The sequence below is a fragment of the Notolepis coatsorum genome (genome assembly GCF_963971535.1).
Source record: "Notolepis coatsorum genome assembly, chromosome: 14".
Lineage (NCBI taxonomy): Eukaryota > Metazoa > Chordata > Actinopteri > Aulopiformes > Paralepididae > Notolepis > Notolepis coatsorum.
In genome coordinates, this window is record NC_140178.1 from 110,547,960 (window position 1) to 110,570,423 (window position 22,464).

Here is a 22,464-nt window from a genome sequence, read left to right on the forward strand (position 1 = left end):
AAGGGTTAACCTGCTGTTGTGTGGCAGTGAAAGGGTTAACCTTCTGTGTTTTGTCGCAGTGTGAAAGGGTTAACCGTTTGGTAGTGCGGCGGTGAAAGGGTTAAGTTGTCTCGTAATGTACGTCAATTATAATGTGGAGCGTGTTGTTACGTTTTTGTGGATTTCAACCTGTGTGTGTTTCTATAAATGGATTGTTTGGCCTATGCGTTCACATTGAACAGTGGTAATCATCATCACAAGCACGGTTCAGGCTACACTACTTGTCTGTTTGTTTTGACAGCTTCGTTGGGGGTGTGCAGCGCGTGCGCCGCCCCTCCCCCTCCCCGGCCCCGCCCCTCTCGTAGCCCCCTCTGGTACCCCCCCCCCCCCCCCCCATTCATTCATAGTGTTTGGGAGAACCGTAGCTCACAGCCAGGCAACCAACCACCACACATTGTGGATATAAAACAGCTGATTTAGTTTAAACAAGCTTTATGGACTAATCGGAGCATCGGATACCTTCATTTATTTTAATTGTTGGGTAATCTTATTATAGATGGAAAATGTTAATTGAGTGATGCATTTTACCATTGGTGATTTAGGTCGTGGACAAGTAGCATATATTTGGTGCAGTTGAATTTAATTCACTGTGAGACAGCGGTGCAACTAAGTATTAAGCTTTAATCTGGCGTATACTCCGGTATGGGGTATTTTATTGACAGCCGTCGCTGCTAGTCACATGATCTGCCCCCTTTCTTTCATCAGTAGCCCTCGGGGGGGTAGGTGGTTGTCAAGAGGTGGAGAAGGAGGGGGATGGTACTCCTCCCAATATGGGATCATTGTTAAATTATCCGCAGGTAAAAAGCCGCTTTATTCGCTTAATTTTTTTTAAACACAAGCGTTGATCATTTATTAAAAAAAAAAAAAAAAAGCCTGGTTGATCATTATATTTATTTTGCACATTTAACGGGTTTCGTTTGACTTTGGGTTCTGATCTCCAGAGGACCGCGGGCAGCAGCTCGGACGGGACAGAGGACTCCGACTTCTCCGCCGACCCGGAGCACGCAGAGGGCTCGGAGAACGACCACCACCACGCCGCGCACCGGCGCAGGACCACGCGGCTCACGCGCGCCTCGCTGCGCCTCAGCCGCGGCTCACAAGGTACAGGAACACGCGGCTCACGCGCGCCTCGCTGCGCCTCACGCCCCGGGCAGACCAGACACGCACGAAGTCCCGCGCGGGTTCCGTGCGAGATTGCGCGTGTCTCTCTCTCTCTCTCTCTATCTCTCCGGGGGGGGGGGGTTGTTGTGATTTTTGGTTAGGGCCTACACACCATGCCTAGAATACAGGCTATTTATATTTATTATTATTTTATTTTTAATTATTGAATTATTATTATTATTAAAAGCTGTGACAAGGACCTATTTAAAGGCCAACCTTCATGTTGTATTTTTGTTCAATAAACAATGTGGACTAGGCCAACGGTGACTTTCATGAAGAAGGGGAAAAAAAGTATTGAAATTGACGCAGTTTTAGCGTTTTTATCAAACATTTTGTCTGCCCAACACAATCACCACGCACGTGGATATTTTAATCAATGGTTCATAACGTGCGTGTGTAATCGAAATGATGTCACAAGAGGTGCAGGGCACCAGGGGGGTCACCAGGGGGCTCTTGAGAGTCACACACAGCTAGTGGCAGGCACTGCAGACAGAGAGCCTTGCTACTACTAGCCGAATGAAAATGTATCTGTTTCACCTAACAACACTATTGCTCCGTGATCATAGCCATCCATCTCTAAAGCTAACCACTATTTGTAAAAGCCACAACCACGTTACCATATTTGTAATAATGTAAATCATTGTGTCGTTGTACATATTGTGTATACACCGTTAGAAGCTAACATAGCTTAGCTTGGTAGCTATTGTGCTAACAACATATCCCGACGTCCGGCTCGCTGGCCGGCAAGAACGCCCGACACAAAATGGTTCTCTCCTCTCTGTACACCCCTGTCCCCACGGGTACCCTGCCGGGGAGCCCATGGACGCGACAACGGCGGCAGCCGTAGGGTGCTCGAGCCCGTAAAGGCTAGTGGTACACGATAGCTATGAGCTAACTAACGCTACAGGCTCAAACACCCTACGGCCGCCGCTGTTGTCGCGTCCACAAGCTCCCCGGCAGGACACCCGCGAGGACGGGGGCACACAAAGAGGAGAGAACCACCACACAGGTCTGAGAAGAGGACCTAGGGGTGGACGGTATAAACGGTATACGGTATAAACGGTATTAATTTGCTCTACGGTATGGATTTTGACTATACTGTGTAACCGGTAGTGCAGCTCTAAAATAGCAATGACGTCATGTAACCACAGCGCGACTATTTCAATCGCATTTGCCCCTAAAAATAGATAGAATTAGTCATAGATAATAGATATGTGCAAACTGGAAAAAGTTATTTAGGAGGCTTCGCGCAGTGGGCGTGTCAACACGCAATTGTCATTTCATAATAAACACATATCACCGCGGCGCACAGCAAGTTTCAATTTCAGTTCCTGGCATTTTTAACCAGTGGAGAAAGGTAAGAGATGTCCCTATCGTTTTCTTATATGAATTATTCTACGTTAATAAAACATACCTGGTGATCAACTACAGTTTGCTGTAAACATTATGATATGCGTGTAGTGTTATGATAACGAGAGGACGGGAGGACGGCAGCAGTGGATTTGCGGATAGCATGCAGCTGCAGAGCCGCAGAGCCAGCGGCGCTTTCAGGTCTCACAGGCCCGCTCAACAGCGCCCCCCCACCCAACGGCTGAAAGCTGTGACCAGACCTGAAAGCGCCGCTGGCTCTGCGGCTCTGCAGCTACATATGCTTCTAGCAAAATCCAGCATCCAGCCCGCTGTTTGCAATGGGAGCAGCACGGACTCAGGGCTTATTTTATTTGGAATATAATGACTTTATACGCAAAAGTAACCTACCGTAGTTTTAAGTTAAAATATTATAAATCTACATGCCTTGAGGATGTCATTCTTTATATAGCCTGCCTATCAGGCAAAAAAAATTATTCTAACGGAAACACTGATACCGTGATATATACCGTTACCGTCTATGCTTCAAATTATACCGTGATATAAATTTTAGACCATACCGTCCACCCCTAAGAGGACCTGCACATGATTTTACTCATTCCCCAAACTCCTCTACATGCCCCGATCTGAAATGGTTCACGACAGTAGACATAATGCTAACGTTAGCCAGCGCCAATTATCCAGTAGTACTATGACCCGGACGGGCATAAGGCATACGTTTCCTGAAGTGACGTCACGGCCGTGCTAGCGTCTGATAAGCTTTTAGATTTGCTCGTGCATGTTATTCGTGCATGGACCTTTTTAACTCTTTCGGAGTGGCATTTCCAGTGTCAAATGGAAAAAAATAAATAATGAAATTATATACCAATGATGTAAACTACCCATAATTGATCAGTAGGGTTTAACATGGAAGTTGGGCTTTAACCTATATATCTATTAGCTGCTACAATAATACACTGATATCAAGCCTACTGGTTGCTGTTCAATAATAATAATAATAATAATAATTACCATAATTAGCTGTCAGGAAACAAATAAAACGTGTAAAACGTTTGTCATTATTAGTAGGTTATATAGGTGACAAGGTGGATTGACTTAATGACTGCTATATCCTGCTATTATTATTATTATTATTATTATTATTATTATTATTATTATTATTATTATTATGCAACATTGTAGGTTATTATTTGATATCAGTATATAGTTATAGATATAGTTCTTCAGACTGATTCCTACGCCATGATCTTAACGGGAAAGTTCTGTTCGCCACTCTTCTCTGTCTCGCGTTCTTCTAGACAGGGTTGTCCTCTTAGTCCCGGACTCTTCGCTTTATCCCTCGAACCCCTAGCTCAATACATAAGACAATCCCAAATTATGTCTCCTATTTCAATTCAGGGCACACATCATCATATTAGCTTATACGCAGATGATGTACTCCTGTTTATGCAAAATCCCTCCATCTCTCTACCTCATCTGCTCGGCGTGATAGATGAATTCGGCAGCCTGTCCGGCTTTAAGATCAACTGGCCAAAATCTGCTTTTCTTCCACTTAATGAGCCTGCGAAGGCTACCATCTTACCGGCAAACATGCTTATGGTGGAGCACTTTAAATGTCTCGGGATTGAAATATTCCCCACTATAGGCCAGACGGTAAGGTATAATTACTCCAGCTTGGGTGACAGGATTACGAATGACTTTAACAGATGGTCCAAATTAAAAAATTCATTACAGGCCCGTGCGTCAATAATTAAAATGAATATTTTACCCAGAATTAACTTTATCAGCTCCATGCTCCCGTTACCTCCTCCTGTTGGTTACTGGCAGAAATTGCACTCTGCCTCGTATAAATTCGTTTGGAACAATAAACGCCCGCGCTTGAAGAGATCAACTGCCCAAAGGAGTAAACTCGATGGGGGCTTAGCATTTCCAGACTTTAAATATTATTTTCAGGCTTTCTCTCTGAGACCTTTGATCACTTGGTTTGATGCTCAAGCAGCTGTATCTTGGCGACCATTGGAGGAGAAGTTGGTGTCCCCATATAGACTTCAGGATATTGTGTATACCAACATATCAATTAAACAATGTAAATTAAGATTTGGCCCTTTAATCACACATGTGATCCAAACTTGGCGTGACACTCAGAAAGTGGGTACAAACCGCCATCAATGGCACACGCATTCCCCTCTATTTAATAACAATCTTCTCCTTATTGAACAACAACCTATTAGGTACCCTAGATGGGAAAAGAAAGGTATCCACACATTGGGGGATATCTTTGATAACTCTGGCCTCCGATCTTTCCAGGATATATCAAACGGATATGATCTCCCCGGAACCTCCTTTTTCTTTTATTTACAAATAAGAGCAGCTCTGAAGGCTCATGGCGTGCCATGGGATGCTCCACTAGTGCATCACCGCTTTCGCAAGTTCTTTTATGACAAGGAGACATCGAGAGGCTTTGTCTCTGACTTTTATCGCCATTTACTCATGACCTCGTATAAAGAGCTCCCCCTGGATACGATTTGGAGAAAGGATGTTCCGGAGTTGGATGTAGATTTTGATTGGGATGCAGTCTGGGAAAATGTTCGGTTATCCTCACACAACCCAGATCACCAACAGATTCATCTGAATTTTATTCACAGGACTTATTTAACCCCTAGACGATTGAATTCAATGGGTCTCAGACCTGACTCTCTGTGTACCTTGTGTCCAAGTGGCGCCACAGGTACATTTATGCATATGTACTGGGAATGCCCTCCTGTTGTGATTTTTTGGGAAAATGTTACATATCAGCTCGCAGACATTTTCTCTCTAACCATACCTGTATCTCCTTCTGTACTATTACTGAATGATCTCTCTAAATTACCGACCTCTATACAGGTGAAAAAACTAATTTTGGCCGGCCTCACAGCCGCAAAAAAATTGATTGCCTCACGTTGGTTTCATCCAGATAGACTCTGTCCAAAGGTATGGTTTCTCACCTACCTTGACGTGATCTATTTGGAGATATCCACGGCACGTGTTATAGGGGTTAGGGAATCTGATATCGTAATTTGGTTGGCTACAGTGGCAAAGTTGAGGGAACGCATATAAGTTTGGAAATGTTTGTTTTGATTCTTGTTTTTTTTTTTCTTTTTTTTTTTTTTGCTGAGTGATGTATTGTGATGTATTATGAGTGTGACTCATGTTGAGGTCCTGTGGTGAGCGGGGGGGGGGGGGGGGGGGGGGAGAGAACGAGCGAGTGTCCATGTTAGGATGATCACTGTACAGTTGTATCAGTAGTTGTCTTGTCATGTGGTGTTGAGTAAGTCTTTTTATGTATTGTTGTTGTTGTATTGTGATATGTTTTGTTTCATGTTGGAAAAAAGAAAAGAAAATAAAAATATTTGATAAAAAAAAAAAAAACTACATTATCAATGGTTTGGCTTGAACAAACAGACAGACAGACAGGCAAGCAGATATATAGACTGATAGACAAACAGACAGACAGACAGACAGGCAACCAGATATATAGACAGATAGACAAACAGACAGACAGACAGGCAACCAGATATATAGACAGATAGACAAACAAACAGACAGACAGACAGACAGGCAACCAGATATATAGACAGATAGACAAACAGACAGACAGACAGGCAACCAGATATATAGACAGATAGACAAACAAACAAACAGACAGACAGACAGGCAACCAGATATATAGACAGATAGACAAACAAACAGACAGACAGACAGACAGGCAACCAGATATATAGACAGATAGACAAACAAACAGACAGACAGACAGACAGACAGACAGGCAACCAGATATATAGACAGATAGCCAAACAAACAAACAAACAGACAGACAGGCAACCAGATATATAGACAGATAGACAAACAAACAGACAGACAGGCAACCAGGGCCCTATTCCCCGTACCTGGTTCAACTAAGTCGATCAAAAGTCCCAATTATCCAGATTCAATTAACCCGATGTTTGAATCCATGCTTTCCCTGTTCCTCGAAGGTGGATTCAGTCTCGTTAATTCGAACCAGACTTGATGCTCAGGATCAGTGCGCGCGGCCGCCTCAGCTGAAAAGACAGCAGGTGTCGATCGCAGAAATCCTGACTTTCTAACGGCATTGATTGATTGATTGATTTAAAACTTTATTAACATATTGCAGAATGGGTACAATACAGTACGGCTCAATAGCCTCGCCGACAAGTTAAATGCATAATCTATAGGCTAATGTTAAATCCCTCATTACCCCAATCAATCAGATTATATTTCTTTAAATGTGCCTGCTGGCAGTAGGCTTAATGGAATGAATAATCAAATGAGATCTATTGCTAGCAAAAATAATTAGTTAAACTCTTTCAGAATAAGTAGATACAAACAAGCCCAAAGATTATCTAATTGATACGAATTAATAGATGCTTATGAGGATATCTGTACTGTATGCGCTTGGCATGTAACATGTACTTTATATATAAATACAGTTTTCAAGGCGCGACCCCCGAAATAACGTGTCAGAGAGGCTTGGAGCCGGCTATACAGTTTCACTATTAATCAGGTTTTAATCTGTTTCGGACATAATCCATATGCATTGAATTGATTAACCTTTGGTTTATACATACACATGTGTGTATATATATATATATATATATATATATATATATATATATATATATATATATATATACACATGTTCATCATCAGATAACAGTGCTTGAACAGATAGATGCATTTTCTCAAATGCATTAATGTCAACGGCTCATTCAATTTCTCAAATCCATCAAACAGCGCATCTCATCAGACATTTTAATCCCAGTTACAATATCACAATAACATGTGAGTGACAGTGATACAATTCAACAATCCACAGATTCAGATTCCCCGTAATTCATAATCCACAATCCACGCATAGACACTTCAATTTATGCTTGAATGAAACACAATCCGGGCGCTCCGTTAAGCAAATACATCCACAGCAGAGAATATGAAACTAATCGGAGCCAAACGCCTGATAGGTTTCATTCATTAAAAATATCCCAGCGGGATTCAAAAGCCCCCTCTAGGAAAACGAAGCACAAAAACATAATTCAGAATGGTATAATGCAGATCTACACTGTGGTAATTATTTCAGGAAGCGAGCTGGCATTTCTTTGCGAGGGTGTGGCCATGGTTCATCCAGCTAACTGATCTTAACCCTGCTCCGGACCAGGTTCAAACTTTCTGATCTGTTACCATGGCGATTTAGAAAATCCGACGTCGAGGAACGGAAATGTCTGGCTTAAGTCAAGCTATGCTGAAAATTATCCGGCAAACTCAGTTAGCCAGGTACGGAGAACAGGGCCCAGATATATAGACAGATAGCCGCGGCTCACAAGGTACAGTAACAGCAGCCGGTCCACATCTATGGTTGGGCTCTGACTCCAGTAGTGTGTTGTACAGTACATTTGAACTGGTTCTCTTCTTACAAAATGAATTATCCTTGAAATTCGCCACGCATAGTCCATTCTCTACATGTCAATTTGCTACTTATTTTTTGCAATTTCTATTTAATTCATTATTTATATATATATTTATAAATGTTTTATTAATACACCCCCCCCCCCTATATATATATTTTTTTCTTGCATATAATTATACAGTTTTTTTGCATTTGTTTTCTAGGCTGTTGTCATATTTACTACTTGTTTAAAAAAATATATATAATAATTCCTCTTGATCTCATATTTCTACATGTATTATTGTTATTTTTGTTTTTTACACCCTACTACTCCATGAAGATTCAGTAAAGTAAAAAGTTATTTTAAATCCGTTCTATAACTTCAGATTAGATAGTATCACCGGCTTTTTTGCTGCTGTGGAAGAAGGGTGTATTTCCCCCCATTAGCTGCCATTGTATATGGGCAGTCAGGAAACATGAATGGCCCCGACAGTGTGCCCCTCCCCCTCGTGACCCGGCTGGGCCCCTGGCTGTCAGAAGGGATTTAGCGACACAGAGAGAGACGGTCCCACACAGTTTCCTCTCCTTTTGTTGTCGGGGGGCAAGTTGGCCTCACTCTTCTCCATGGAGTTGACTTAGACGCAGCGCTGCCCAGTCAGTCCTGGTTTTTATCTTCAAAAGTGCGCTGGTTTAGCAGCACCCCATCTCTCCTTTATCTGCGCCGGGATCAGCACGTGTGTGCATGACTACTGGGGTAGGTGACCGAAACAAGAGTGTTTTCTTTTGCCACGTTGTTACGTCGTTTTGCTTTGGGTTTGAAGTCGGATGTAGAGGATGGATCCCGGACGAGGGCTTCAGCTGTCGCCGCTGACCACCCCACGATTTAGATTCACAGGGTCCCGGTTTTTAATCTTCAATTCAATTTAATTCAATATCAGTTCAGTTTAGGCTTGATGGCGCTGGCTTCAGGCGACCACCACCTGCTGTTGTTGTCAGAAGGACAGGAACTAAACTAGAGACGTCTGCAGGACAGGAGGTAAACTAGAGACGTCTGCAGGACAGGAGGTAAACTAGAGACGTCTGCAGGACAGAAGGTAAACTAGAGATGTCTGCAGGACAGGAGGTAAACTAGAGACGTCTGCAGGACAGGAGGTAAACTAGAGACGTCTGCAGGACAGGAGGTAAACTAGAGACGTCTGCAGGACAGGAGACAAACTAGAGACGTCTGCAGGACAGGAGGTAAACTAGAGACGTCTGCAGGACAGGAGACAAACTAGAGACGTCTGCAGGACAGGAGGTAAACTAGAGACGTCTGCAGGACGGGAGGTAAACTAGAGACGTCTGCAGGACAGAAGGTAAACTAGAGATGTCTGCAGGACAGGAGGTAAACTAGAGACGTCTGCAGGACAGGAGGTAAACTAGAGACGTCTGCAGGACAGGAGGTAAACTAGAGACGTCTGCAGGACAGAAGGTAAACTAGAGATGTCTGCAGGACAGGAGGTAAACTAGAGACGTCTGCAGGACAGGAGGTAAACTAGAGACGTCTGCAGGACAGAAGGTAAACTAGAGACGTCTGCAGGACAGGAGGTAAACTAGAGACGTCTGCAGGACAGAAGGTAAACTAGAGATGTCTGCAGGACAGGAGGTAAACTAGAGACGTCTGCAGGACAGGAGGTAAACTAGAGACGTCTGCAGGACAGGAGGTAAACTAGAGACGTCTGCAGGACAGGAGGTAAACTAGAGACGTCTGCAGGACGGGAGGTAAACTAGAGACGTCTGCAGGACAGAAGGTAAACTAGAGATGTCTGCAGGACAGGAGGTAAACTAGAGACGTCTGCAGGACAGGAGGTAAACTAGAGACGTCTGCAGGACAGGAGGTAAACTAGAGACGTCTGCAGGACAGGAGGTAAACTAGAGACGTCTGCAGGACAGGAGGTAAACTAGAGACGTCTGCAGGACAGGAGGTAAACTAGAGACGTCTGCAGGACAGAAGGTAAACTAGAGATGTCTGCAGGACAGGAGGTAAACTAGAGACGTCTGCAGGACAGGAGGTAAACTAGAGACGTCTGCAGGACAGGAGGTAAACTAGAGACGTCTGCAGGACAGAAGGTAAACTAGAGATGTCTGCAGGACAGGAGGTAAACTAGAGACGTCTGCAGGACAGGAGGTAAACTAGAGACGTCTGCAGGACAGGAGGTAAACTAGAGACGTCTGCAGGACAGGAGGTAAACTAGAGACGTCTGCAGGACAGGAGGTAAACTAGAGATGTCTGCAGGACAGGAGGTAAACTAGAGACGTCTGCAGGACAGAAGGTAAACTAGAGATGTCTGCAGGACAGGAGGTAAACTAGAGACGTCTGCAGGACAGGAGGTAAACTAGAGACGTCTGCAGGACAGGAGGTAAACTAGAGACGTCTGCAGGACAGGAGGTAAACTAGAGACGTCTGCAGGACAGGAGACAAACTAGAGACGTCTGCAGGACAGGAGGTAAACTAGAGACGTCTGCAGGACAGGAGGTAAACTAGAGACGTCTGCAGGACAGGAGGTAAACTAGAGACGTCTGCAGGACAGGAGGTAAACTAGAGACGTCTGCAGGACAGGAGGTAAACTAGAGACGTCTGCAGGACAGGAGGTAAACTAGAAATAATAATAATAATAATAAATTCAATTTGTGTACTGCACTTTATATTTGTGAAAATCTCAAAGTGCTACAGGAGATAAAGATAAAAAGTTAAATGAATAAAAACAATTAAAATGAATAAAATAACCAATGAAATGGAAGAACGTAAAAATAAAATAAAAAATTATTATAATAATAAAATGAATAGAAGTAAAAATAAAAGTAAAAGAATAATTCAGGCAAATGTCTTGTTAAAAAGAAACAAGAAGAAGAAGAAATAATGATTAGCGGGAAAGTCTTCACACATCCACTGAAAAAAGTAGGGATGCCCCGATCGATCGGCCACCGATCGTTATCGGCCGATAATCAGTATAAATATGCGATCGGTGATCGGTGATAATGCTTTATTTTCGCCGATCGTCAAAACAGATCTCACTCGCTGAGTTCTGTCTCAGACACCGGGAGCTGCACACAGTGCTGCGCGTCTGCTCCTCCTCCAGCCCTCCCGCACGCATGTAAACACGGGTCTAGTCTAGTCTAGTGGGACGGGACCTCCATGAGCTAACGTTAGCTACCGTTACAAAATGACCCAGTCAACTATTCACTTTTAGTTTAATACATGATGAGGCATTGTCTAACTGAACGGTATCTAGCCGGCTAGCTCCTGATATCAACAAATGCTCCAGCAATAGTCTAGTTATCTAGTACTAGTGTATGATACCTCTGTTAGCTCACGTTAGCTTAGCTCACTGTTCAAAACGAAATGTCCCATTCAACTAAATAGTTCACTGAGGCGTTGTCTTAACGTTATATTTCCGGCTAGCAGTAGCTACAGACAGCTCCTGATATCAATGTCTTATAACACTCATTCGATGCATATTCGAAGCCCGGCTTGCGTCGCAGTCACTAACGGGGATAGCTGAGGGAGTAGGGTATATCTGCAGAGCCTAGGGTAAATCTGCAGAGCCGAATGTGATTTGATCAAAGCAGAGTATACACACAGACAGTGGAGATAGCGAGCATTTTGACTTGTTGCGTGGTGGCGTTGTCTCGCAGATAATACAACTACAAGTCTAATTATATAATATATATATTTTATAAAAAAAAAAAAAATTATACATTTTTTTTAATTATTAACACTTTGACTGCCTAAAAACGCTTTACAGCGTCATTGCTGGCCATGCTAAAGTTGCCGGGGGACGCTGTACAGCGTCCTTATATCAATATTTCAAAAATCTGGAATCGGATTCATATTCCCCCTCCGCTGGCCTGAGATTCACCAGCAGGACCCACTGAGCTCTCTGGCGGTTCAGGAGCGCCATCTGGTGGCCGATCGGCGCAAGCGCTTAACAGGAAGCGCAGTAGAGGTTGTGCTAGATGTCCGTATTGCTTCCGGCCACTCGGGATAGGTTCCGGCACTCTAGCTCGTCACTCTACATAGCGATCGATTGCCAATAACTCGATAAACAACATGATTTGGACGTATATACCATTATACAAGCTGGAGATGGACCGGGTAATAATATATCCCATAATGATAAAATTTCTACTCGACGATGATCGCCCAACGGCGCGCGGAGACTGGGGTGAGTTTCAGCGTGTAACGTTACCATCTTCGATACTAACTGCTTTTATCAACATTTGACCCACATTAGATGATTGGTATAACGCTGCCCACGGAATTATAAACGCCCCCTCGCCCATCCGGTCAACATCAGATGACGTGTAGTAACTTCTAGAAGTACGTCTAGTTGGAATTTTTTATATCGCGCTGATTGCCATCAAACTGTATTTCATCATCAATATAATGCATTTGGGGCTATATATCACGTTCTGGAGAAAGTTGCAGAAAGAGATGAAAACATACTTATACATTAGACCATACTTTACTATGAATATGTGAATGAAAAAGTTTAACGTTGCTACACAATGAACAATACATATAGGACTTTGAATGGGCCCTAATAATGGCAATGTAGCAATAGAATTTAAAAAGTTATAGCCCTGCAAAGAAGGGGACTTTCTCCATAGACAAATAGCGCTGGCAATCTATGGTATATCATTAATTTAACCCAAGGCAACCAAAGTGTTAATCAAAAACGATCGGTATCGGATCGGTATCGGCCGATATGGCTCAAGACGATCGGTGATCGGTATCGGTGGCAAAAAACGTGATCGGGGCATCCCTAGAAAAAAGGCATGGATTAAACATCATCATCATGAAGACAGTTGGATTCATTGGATCCACTTTCCAGTCATACCCAGTTTCTCAGCTCTCACCCAATTCATACAGTTCCAAGACAAAAATAGTCAAATGCATTTTTAGAATCGGTGAAAATAACACATTGCATGTTACATGCCAAAAAATAACCTGCATGGTTTCTGCCCAAAACCGCATGGGATTAGCATGAGGTCTGCATGTAAACATGGGATTAGCATAAGGTCTGCATGTAAAGGGGACACTCGTCGCTACCATTTTCATTTGGATATCTTGGGGTCAGAGGTCAAGGCCAGTTGTTCCCTCGCCAAAATGTAGCCTAACCTTGGAGCGTCATTTAGCCCCCTTCCCGACAAGCTAGCACGGCACGGCTAGTACCTATGGCAGCAGTTCTCAAACTATGTGTCTCTCTCTCTCTCTTTTTCTCTCTCTCTCCATCTCCATTGTCATGTTTCTTCGCTCCTCACAGATAACAGCAGCCCGGTGCAGAGCAGCCCTCCCACCACCGTGGGACCGGAGGAGGGCGTGGAGGAGGACTCACCAGTGGAGGCAAAGGCAGCTTCCGTCTTCTCCTCCGGCCGCAGGATCACACGCAGCCAGCAGGGGGCGACAAACACCACGCCTAAGAAATACCCACTCCGCCAGAGCCGATCCTCAGGCTCCGACACAGAGGTTAACGGTGAGAGCGGGCAGGGGGTTGAGCTTTAACTCTGGGGGGGGGCAGGGTTGAGCTTTAACTCTGGGGGAGCTGGGCAGGGTTGAGCTTTAACTCTGGGGGAGCTGGGCAGGGTTGAGCTTTAACTCTGGGGGGGGGCAGGGTTGAGCTTTAACTCTGGGGGGGGGGGGGGGCAGGGTTGAGCTTTAACTCTGGGGGGGGGGCAGGGTTGAGCTTTAACTCTGGGGGGGGGGGGGGGCAGGATTGAGCTTCAACTCTGGGGGGGGCTGGGCAGGGTTGAGCTTTAACTCTGGGGGGGGGGGGCAGGGTTGAGCTTTAACTCTGGGGGGGGGGGGGGGGCAGGGTTGAGCTTTAACTCTGGGGGGGGGGCAGGGTTGAGCTTTAACTCTGGGGGGGGGGGCAGGGTTGAGCTTTAACTCTGGGGGGGCTGGGCGGGGTTGAGCTTTAACTCTGGGGGGGGGCTGGGCGGGGTTGAGCTTTAACTCTGGGGGGGGCTGGGCAGGGTTGAGCTTTAACTCTGGGGGGGGGGGCAGGGTTGAGCTTTAACTCTGGGGGGGGGGGGGGCAGGGTTGAGCTTTAACTCTGGGGGGGGGGGGGGGGCAGGGTTGAGCTTTAACTCTGGGGGGGGGGGGCAGGGTTGAGCTTTAACTCTGGGGGGGGGGGGCAGGGTTGAGCTTTAACTCTGGGGGGGGGGGCAGGGTTGAGCTTTAACTCTGGGGGGGGGGGGGCAGGGTTGAGCTTTAACTCTGGGGGGGGGGGGCAGGGTTGAGCTTTAACTCTGGGGGGGGGGGCAGGGTTGAGCTTTAACTCTGGGGGGGGGGGGGGGGGGCAGGGTTGAGCTTTAACTCTGGGGGGGGGGGGCAGGGTTGAGCTTTAACTCTGGGGGGGGGGGCAGGGTTGAGCTTTAACTCTGGGGGGGGGGGCAGGGTTGAGCTTTAACTCTGGGGGGGGGGGGCAGGGTTGAGCTTTAACTCTGGGGGGGGGGGGCAGGGTTGAGCTTTAACTCTGGGGGGGGGGGCAGGGTTGAGCTTTAACTCTGGGGGGGGGGGCAGGGTTGAGCTTTAACTCTGGGGGGGGGGGCAGGGTTGAGCTTTAACTCTGGGGGGGGGGGCAGGGTTGAGCTTTAACTCTGGGGGGGGCAGCGTTGACGGTTGTTTCCCCTCGTCTTTCTATCCGGCTTAGAGACCCGGTGTATGAAACTAACAGAAAGACCTGCTGATAAAAATAGGAATAAGAAGAAGGGAGAGGAGAGGAAGGGAGGAGTCTGAGTGAAGGAGAGGAAGGGAGGGAAGGAGGGAGAGGAGAGGAAAGGAAGGGAGGAGGCTGAGTGAAGGAGAGGAAGGGAGGGAAGGAGGGAGAGGAGAGGAAAGGAAGGGAGGAGGCTGAGTGAAGGAGAGTAGGGAGAGGAAGGGAGGAGGCTGAGGGAAGGAGAGAATAGGGAGGGAAGGAGGGAGAACAGAGGGAGAGGAAGGGAGGAGGCTGAGGGGATGAGAGAATAGGGAGGGAGGGAGGGAGAGGAAGGGAGGGGGCTGAGGGGAGGAGAGAATAGGGAGGGAAGGAGGGAGAACAGAGGGAGAGGAAGGGAGGAGGCTGAGGGGATGAGAGAATAGGGAGGGAGAGGAAGGGAGGGGGCTGAGTGAAGGAGAGGAAGGGAGGGAAGGAGGGAGAGGAGAGGAAAGGAAGGGAGGAGGCTGAGTGAAGGAGAGTAGGGAGAGGAAGGGAGGAGGCTGAGGGAAGGAGAGAATAGGGAGGGAAGGAGGGAGAACAGAGGGAGAGGAAGGGAGGAGGCTGAGGGGATGAGAGAATAGGGAGGGAAGGAGGGAGAGGAAGGGAGGGGGCTGAGGGAAGGAGAGAATAGGGAGGGAAGGAGGGAGAACAGAGGGAGAGGAAGGGAGGAGGCTGAGTGAAGGAGAGAATAGGGAGGGAAGGAGGGAGAGGAAGGGAGGGGGCTGAGGGAAGGAGAGAATAGGGAGGGAAGGAGGGAGAACAGAGGGAGAGGAAGGGAGGAGGCTGAGTGAAGGAGAGAATAGGGAGGGAGGGAGAGGAAGGGAGGGGGCTGAGTGAAGGAGAGAATAGGGAGGGAAGGAGGGAGAGGAAGGGAGGGGGCTGAGTGAAGGAGAGAATAGGGAGGGAAGGAGGGAGAACAGAGGGAGAGGAAGGGAGGAGGCTGAGGGAAGGAGAGAAGAGGGAGGGAGAGGAAGGGAGGACAGAGGGAGAGGAAGGGAGGAGTTTGAGGGAAGGAGAGAAGAGGGAGGGAGAGGAAGGGAGGACAGAGGGAGAGGAGGAAGGGAGCAGGCTGATAAAAAAAAATTGTGAAGCTAACCATTCTTGCTACTGTTTGTGTTTGTTTATATATTGTATTGTATTACACTGTATTATTATTACAGTGTAAGTAACAGCAGTGTGATAAGTGTGCTTGTGTGGTGTGTAAGTCACTTAAGGTGCTTTTTGTGTGTGTGCTCATGTGATCATTCAGAGTCTATCTGTCAGTAGGCAGTAGAGGCGGGGAAAGTGGAAACAGAGGACGATGGAGGGAGAAGAGAGGGAGGCAGGGTTTGCACAAGGTCCTTGAAGTGCTTTTGGGCACAAAAAAAAGGCAAGGCCTGGAATTCCTTGAAAACAGCCCATTTTTTAACAAGGTGCTTAAAAGTTCTTGAAATTCAAATCAACCATTCGCATTGAATGTTTTGTTCATCCATGATCAAATTGTTCTGAATCAAGAAATCTTTTTTTTGTTCTGTTCTAATAAAATCTGACTAGTCACTGTCTCGCGCGCTCCAACTGCTTTTCCTCATTTCTTCGCGTGTGATGCGCCAGCTGGCAAGCAGGCCAAGAAGATGGTTACAAAAAACAGCATTTAAAAGTGAATTGTATCCTTCGAGTGACATCATTGAACATTTAAAATAGTGCTTGGAAAAGTACTTAAAAGTCCTTAAATTTCATTTTGCAATGTCTGTGGAAACCCTGGGGAAGAGACGACCAGAAAAATGGAGAGTTAAACGTTCACACCGAAGCCAATGACCGGCAGTGTTGTTGTGTGAGCCAGGTCTATGTGTTCACTAGGGAACGAACGCTGAATAATGAACGTTCTAATTAAATGTAAAATAGCGACAACCATCCACTGTCTGGTTTGGAATGTTGTTTGTTGGAGAATGTTGGCTCAGTGTGGCTATTAGGGGATCCAGGCGAATGCTTTGGTCACTGTGTGGTACAGAATCTTACAGCGGGAACAGATCTGTGCATGTTCTCACTATAATACCATTTCTGGAACCATAGAAGCTAGCAGGTCTGTTTCTGGAACCATAGAAGCTAGCAGGTCTGTTTCTGGAACCATAGAAGCTAGCAGGTCTGTTTCTGGAACCATAGAAGCTAGCAGGTCTGTTTCTGGAACCATAGAAGCTAGCAGGTCTGTTTCTGGAACCATAGAAGCTAGCAGGGTTAATTTATGGAAACCAGAAATTAGGGATGCACCGAATGGGAAATTCTTGGCTGAAACCGATACCGAAAATAGGAAACAGTTGGCCGAATGCCGAAAGGCCGAAAATTATTAATATAAATATATATATAATGTATTTCTTTTTTTTTTAGCTACCTGATTATGGCAAAAGACATGATTATGGCAAAACTTAACTTAACTTAACCTGTCTGAGCGCAGTGGTTACCCTTTTCTACCAAAACTTAACTTAAATAATATTAATAATCACTATCCATAAAACATTTATTCAGCACTTTTGAATGCATACATGAATTCCAGACTGACTGCTGAAAGATTGTACAATTTAAACATTTTCTCTTTGCATACAACAAAATGGGCATTAAAGTTAAGTGCATTTTCTTTTCTCTGTAGGATAACTACAACAAAGTGCATTAAGATCAAAGCCAAGGTGCTTTAAAACTGCATAAAGATCTGCATAAAGACACACACACGAGAGGGAGAATAGCTTATAGCAGACTTAATGATGTTACTGTAGTGGCTACTGTCATAATTCATGGAATTATGGAAGGACTGTTGTATTTACTACATCTCCCGTGACGGGGGATGACGTAGTGAAAGAGGACCGGAAGCGTTGTTAGCTAGCTTAACACTAACGTTAGTTTAAAAGGTTTTAACCGCGGCGGGCATATAGTAATGGCGAGGATATAAAGCATGTTAAAGACGCATTTATTGGATGCGTTGCTCATGGAGTTTACATAGAAACAGCGCGACTCCCAAGAGGAGTTAGTTATCACAGGCTGCAGAACGCAGGAAGAGCTGCCAAGCTGCTCACGTTATACATTGCGCAAAGTCTGTAGCCGCGTTTTGATTACGTCATCACAACAACACTTTAGGTTACGAACGTTACGTAACCCTGTTCTTTGACATTCGGTGATATATTTTCGGTGCTAAAACCCTCTCGGCCGAAAGCCGAAAATGCCTTTTTAACCATTTTCGGCCGATAATTTTTGGTGGCCGAATATTCGGTGCATCCCTACCAGAAATGCTCCCCAGAGCTTCTCCTTTTCATCTGTTGAGCTCCTCTCCTCCCCATCACTCCTCTCTCCTCCCCATCACTCTCTCCTCCCCATCACTCCTCTCTCCTCCCCATCTCTCCTCTCTCCTCCCCATTACTCCTACAGTCCTCCCCCTCTGCATCTGTTGAGCTCCTCTCTCCTCCCCATCACTCCTCATCACACTCTTACAGTCCTACAAATAAATAACTGTATTTATCAATTAACAAGTCAGAGTCTGCACCGTCCAAATGCAGTCAATGCTCGAGTCCCAAGTCCAAGTCATCAGTGCTCAAGTCCAAGTCGAGTCACGAGTCCTGGACTCGATTACTACAACACTGCCTGTCTGGTGGTAATATTAAAGATTCAGTACGGTACACATTTTGAAGGACCCAAAACGTTAGAACTCTTGTTGTTGTTGTTGTTGTTGTTGTTGTTGTTGTTGTTGTTGTTGTTGTTGTTGTTGTGATAATGATGACTAAAGCTCTTGATCTATATCCCCCTGGACATCAACAGAATGAAACCATCTCAGATATCTTGAGTTGAGGGAAATGACACTGCTGACATTAACCCTTTCACTACCACACTACAGAAGGTTAATCTTTCACTACCACACTACAGAAGGTTAACCTTTCACTACCACACTACAGAAGGTTAACCCTTTCACTAGCACACTATAGAGGGTTAACCTTTCACTACCACACTACAGAAGGTTAACCTTTCACTACCACACTACAGAAGGTTACCCTTTCACTACCACACTACAGAAGGTTACCCTTTCACTACCACACTACAGAAGGTTAACCTTTCACTACCACACTACAGAAGGTTAACCTTTCACTACCACACTACAGAAGGTTAACCTTTCACTACCACACTACAGACGGTCAACCTTTTGAGGCGGCTGGGTGGCGTAGTGGAGATTGCACTCATCACCAATGCAAGAGACTCTGGTATCGAATCCCAGTCTCAGCATTGCCTTCGGCTTGGGCCGGCCGTCGTACTGGCTCATTTGGCAGAGTCAGCGGGTGGAAGTCGATGGGTGGGGATTGGACGTTGTGGACAGCGACCCCTACAGGTCGGTTGGGGGACGCCTGCACAGCAGAGACAGGAAGTGGCGAGGGTAGTGTGAGCCTCCCATGCGTTACACCTCGCCAATGAGAGTCCGTGCTGGCAGGTGAAAAGATGTGACAGGCTGCCTCCTCGTGTGCCGGAGGGAACACGTGATGCAAGGCTTCTATCCTCTCTACAACCGACCAGTGGGGGGCATAGTCGAGCAACGTTCAAGACAGGGGAGGGGAGAATTGGATACACGAAATTGGGATGGGAGAAAAATAGAAAAATATGGAGAAAAAGTGGATAAAAAAAATTAACCTTTCACTGCCACACTACAGAAGGTTAACCTTTCACTACCACACTACAGAAGGTTAACCCTTTCACTACCACACTACAGAAGGTTAACCTTTCACTACCACACTACAGAAGGGTAACCCTTTCACTACCACACTACAGAAGGGTAACCCTTTCACTACCACACTACAGAAGGTTAACCTTTCACTACCACACTACAGAAGGTTAACCCTTTCACAACCGTCTATAGTGTGGTTGTGAAAGGGTTAACCCTTTGTCGTGTGACAGTGATGGGGTTAACCTTCTGTATTGTCGCAGTGAAAGGGTTAACCCTTTTGGTAGTGTGGTAGTGAAAGGGTTAGCATCAGCTTTTTCTGAATAACTGAATTAACATCATTGTACTATACTGGATCTTTACGCTACTTAACTTTTTATGCGAGCTGTTGGGACCGGTTGTGCCTCGGCAGTGACATCACCCCTCCTGGCTGGGTGTGTGTGTGAGAGGCAGTGACATCACCCCTCCTGGCTGGGTGTGTGTGAGAGGCAGTGACATCACCCCTCCTGGCTGGGTGTGTGAGAGGCAGTGACATCACCCCTCCTGGCTGGGTGTGTGTGAGAGGCAGTGACATCACCCCTCCTGGCTGGGTGTGTGTGAGAGGCAGTGACATCACCCCTCCTGGCTGGCTGTGTGTGTGAGAGGCAGTGACATCACCCCTCCTGGCTGGCTGTGTGTGTGAGAGGCAGTGACATCACCCCTCCTGGCTGGGTGTGTGTGAGAGGCAGTGACATCACCCCTCCTGGCTGGGTGTGTGTGAGAGGCAGTGACATCACCCCTCCTGGCTGTGTGTGTGAGAGGCAGTGACATCACCCCTCCTGGCTGGGTGTGTGTGAGAGCGCCCCCTCCTGGCTGGTTGTGTGTGGAGCGGCTGCTATCCACAGGAGGTCACGGTAATCTCCCTCCTGGTCCCGAGGTTTGCTCTCGATCTCATATCCGTCAGTTCTAATGCCTTTTTGTGTCTTACAAAGGCTCTTATAGCACACCATTATGCCATAATATATGGCAGGGCTATTCAACTAAATTGTTCAGGGGGCCACATTGTCAGAAACCCAAGGGGCCAGGGGCCGGACTGCCACGGCGCCTCCCCGTGCTATGAATATATGTACACTTGACACAACACGCAACCACATTTTCACAACTTTTATTTAAAGGGGTATTTTACTATTTCTTTCACTATTTGGGCACTTTTACACAATTCCTGTGGGTTTATGGAACACCTGTAAAAATTTTTTTTTTAATTCATTGTTTTGTATTTCTAATCAAGTACTCAAAAACAGCATTTTTCTACCTCAAGATCTTAAGCCGTTTTGAGCCTGGGCTCCAACCACACTGAGAACTGTGTGGAAACTCAGCTGATTATCATGCAGCGGTGTCTCTCTGACATCACAAATCAGCACATTTTCAGATGACTCAGTTCAGTGAGGGTGAATATTGTGAGAGGAGAATTGGAAGAATGCGCCAATATGAGAATTAGAGACATAGATCATATTAATATAAGTCCACATAGCTAGGAAACAATGCTAAACACTGAAAAAGGCCATTTATAAGATAGTTCCCCTTTAACTACATTGCAAAAGTAGTATACTTTAAAAAAAAAAGTGCTTCATTTATGTGCCACATCTGCTACATCTCCTGCAAAAAGTGCTTCATTTATGACTGTGCAACAACTGCAACATCTCCTCTTCAACATTTCAATATAAAAATAAAATAAAAAACAAACAAGTGCATGATGTGCATCTGAACATTCTAACATCAACACTTGAACAAAAAAACACATTTATAGTGCAGCTGAGCTTATGAAAAAGTGCTTCATGTCTGTGCAACAACAGCAAATCACAGCATCTTATTATCACTTATTGTCCACTCTTAACTCTCAAACATCAGGGGGGTGGGGGGCAGACAGGCCTAGCCTACATACACACATCTAATGAGAGCGATTGCACTTCTTTGACTGGGCAATGGCAGAGAAAGAGGGTTCATAGGAAGTGAGGGCTACCCGCAAACAGTGATGCAAATGCTCATTTGTCAAGGAGGCATGGTTGCTTGTTTTAATGGCATTCATGTGAGAGAAACTGGATTCACAGGTGTATGTTGAGCCAAACATTGTTAGCACAGATATTGCCAGCGTTCTTATTTTGGGGAATGTCTTGACATGAATACACTTTATCCAAAATGTTGTGGTGGATTCATTCTCAAGTGCCTACTTCAGAGCAGATGATGCTTGCATGTCAATTATTTCAAGTTGCAGGAGACCTTCATCAATGTGAAGTGATGCAAGGAACTCTTGTCCTTTTGTGGAAATAGCAGCTACATTGGCAAATGGGTTGCTCACAAAATGCATCAATTCTCTGGACATGTCAAATTCATCAAATCGACTTGCAAAGTTTTCCCTCAATTTATCAATGAAATCTGTCATTAATTGAGTGACTTTTGGCTCAATTGTGCGTGTTAACGTTGACATGAAAAGAAAAAAGTAAAAAAAAAAAAATATGATTTTTTTTTTTTATTTTATTTTTTTTTCTTATCATGTAATCTTTGGCGGGCCGGTCAGAATCATCCCGCGGGCCGCCAGTTGAATAGCCCTGATATATGGAGTCATTAAAATGTAATGTTTTTTTTTTTTTTTTTTTCAGATTCAGATTCCTTTATTAAGCCATTTGTGTAAAAAAAAACATTGGTAATTGTTGCGGCATTACAGTGTATACATTTTTTTTTAATTTCTTTTTTTTCACAGTAACAACAACACCAACACAGACACAGGACAAAAAACAGTGCAGTGGAGGATTAACACTTTGGTCGCCATGCTTATATTCTTAATATACCATCCTCCGCCAGCTCTATTTGTCTATGGGGATGTTTACCTTCTTTGCAGGGCTATAACTGTTTAAATTGTATTGCTAAATTGACATTATTAGGGCCCATTCAACGTCAAGTATCTATTGTTCAGGGTGTAGCAACGTTATACTTTTTCATTCACATATTCATACTAAAATACGGTCTAAAGTATAAGTATGTTTTTATCGTTTTCTGCAGCTTTCTCCAGAACG

At 45.3% G+C, this 22,464-nt stretch overlaps 1 protein-coding gene across 2 annotated transcripts in view; it reads left to right on the forward strand.

Annotated features, from left to right (window-relative positions):
* LOC311240745 (histone acetyltransferase KAT7-like) overlaps positions 1-22,464 on the forward strand; it is an 88,226-nt gene that overhangs the window by 999 nt on the left and 64,763 nt on the right. For both annotated transcript variants that reach the window (XM_084329318.1, XM_084329319.1), the window contains exons 2-3: positions 981-1,140; positions 13,315-13,524. In XM_084329318.1, coding sequence (XP_084185444.1) covers positions 981-1,140; positions 13,315-13,524 — 370 coding nt within the window. The remainder of the gene's footprint in view (positions 1-980; positions 1,141-13,314; positions 13,525-22,464) is intronic.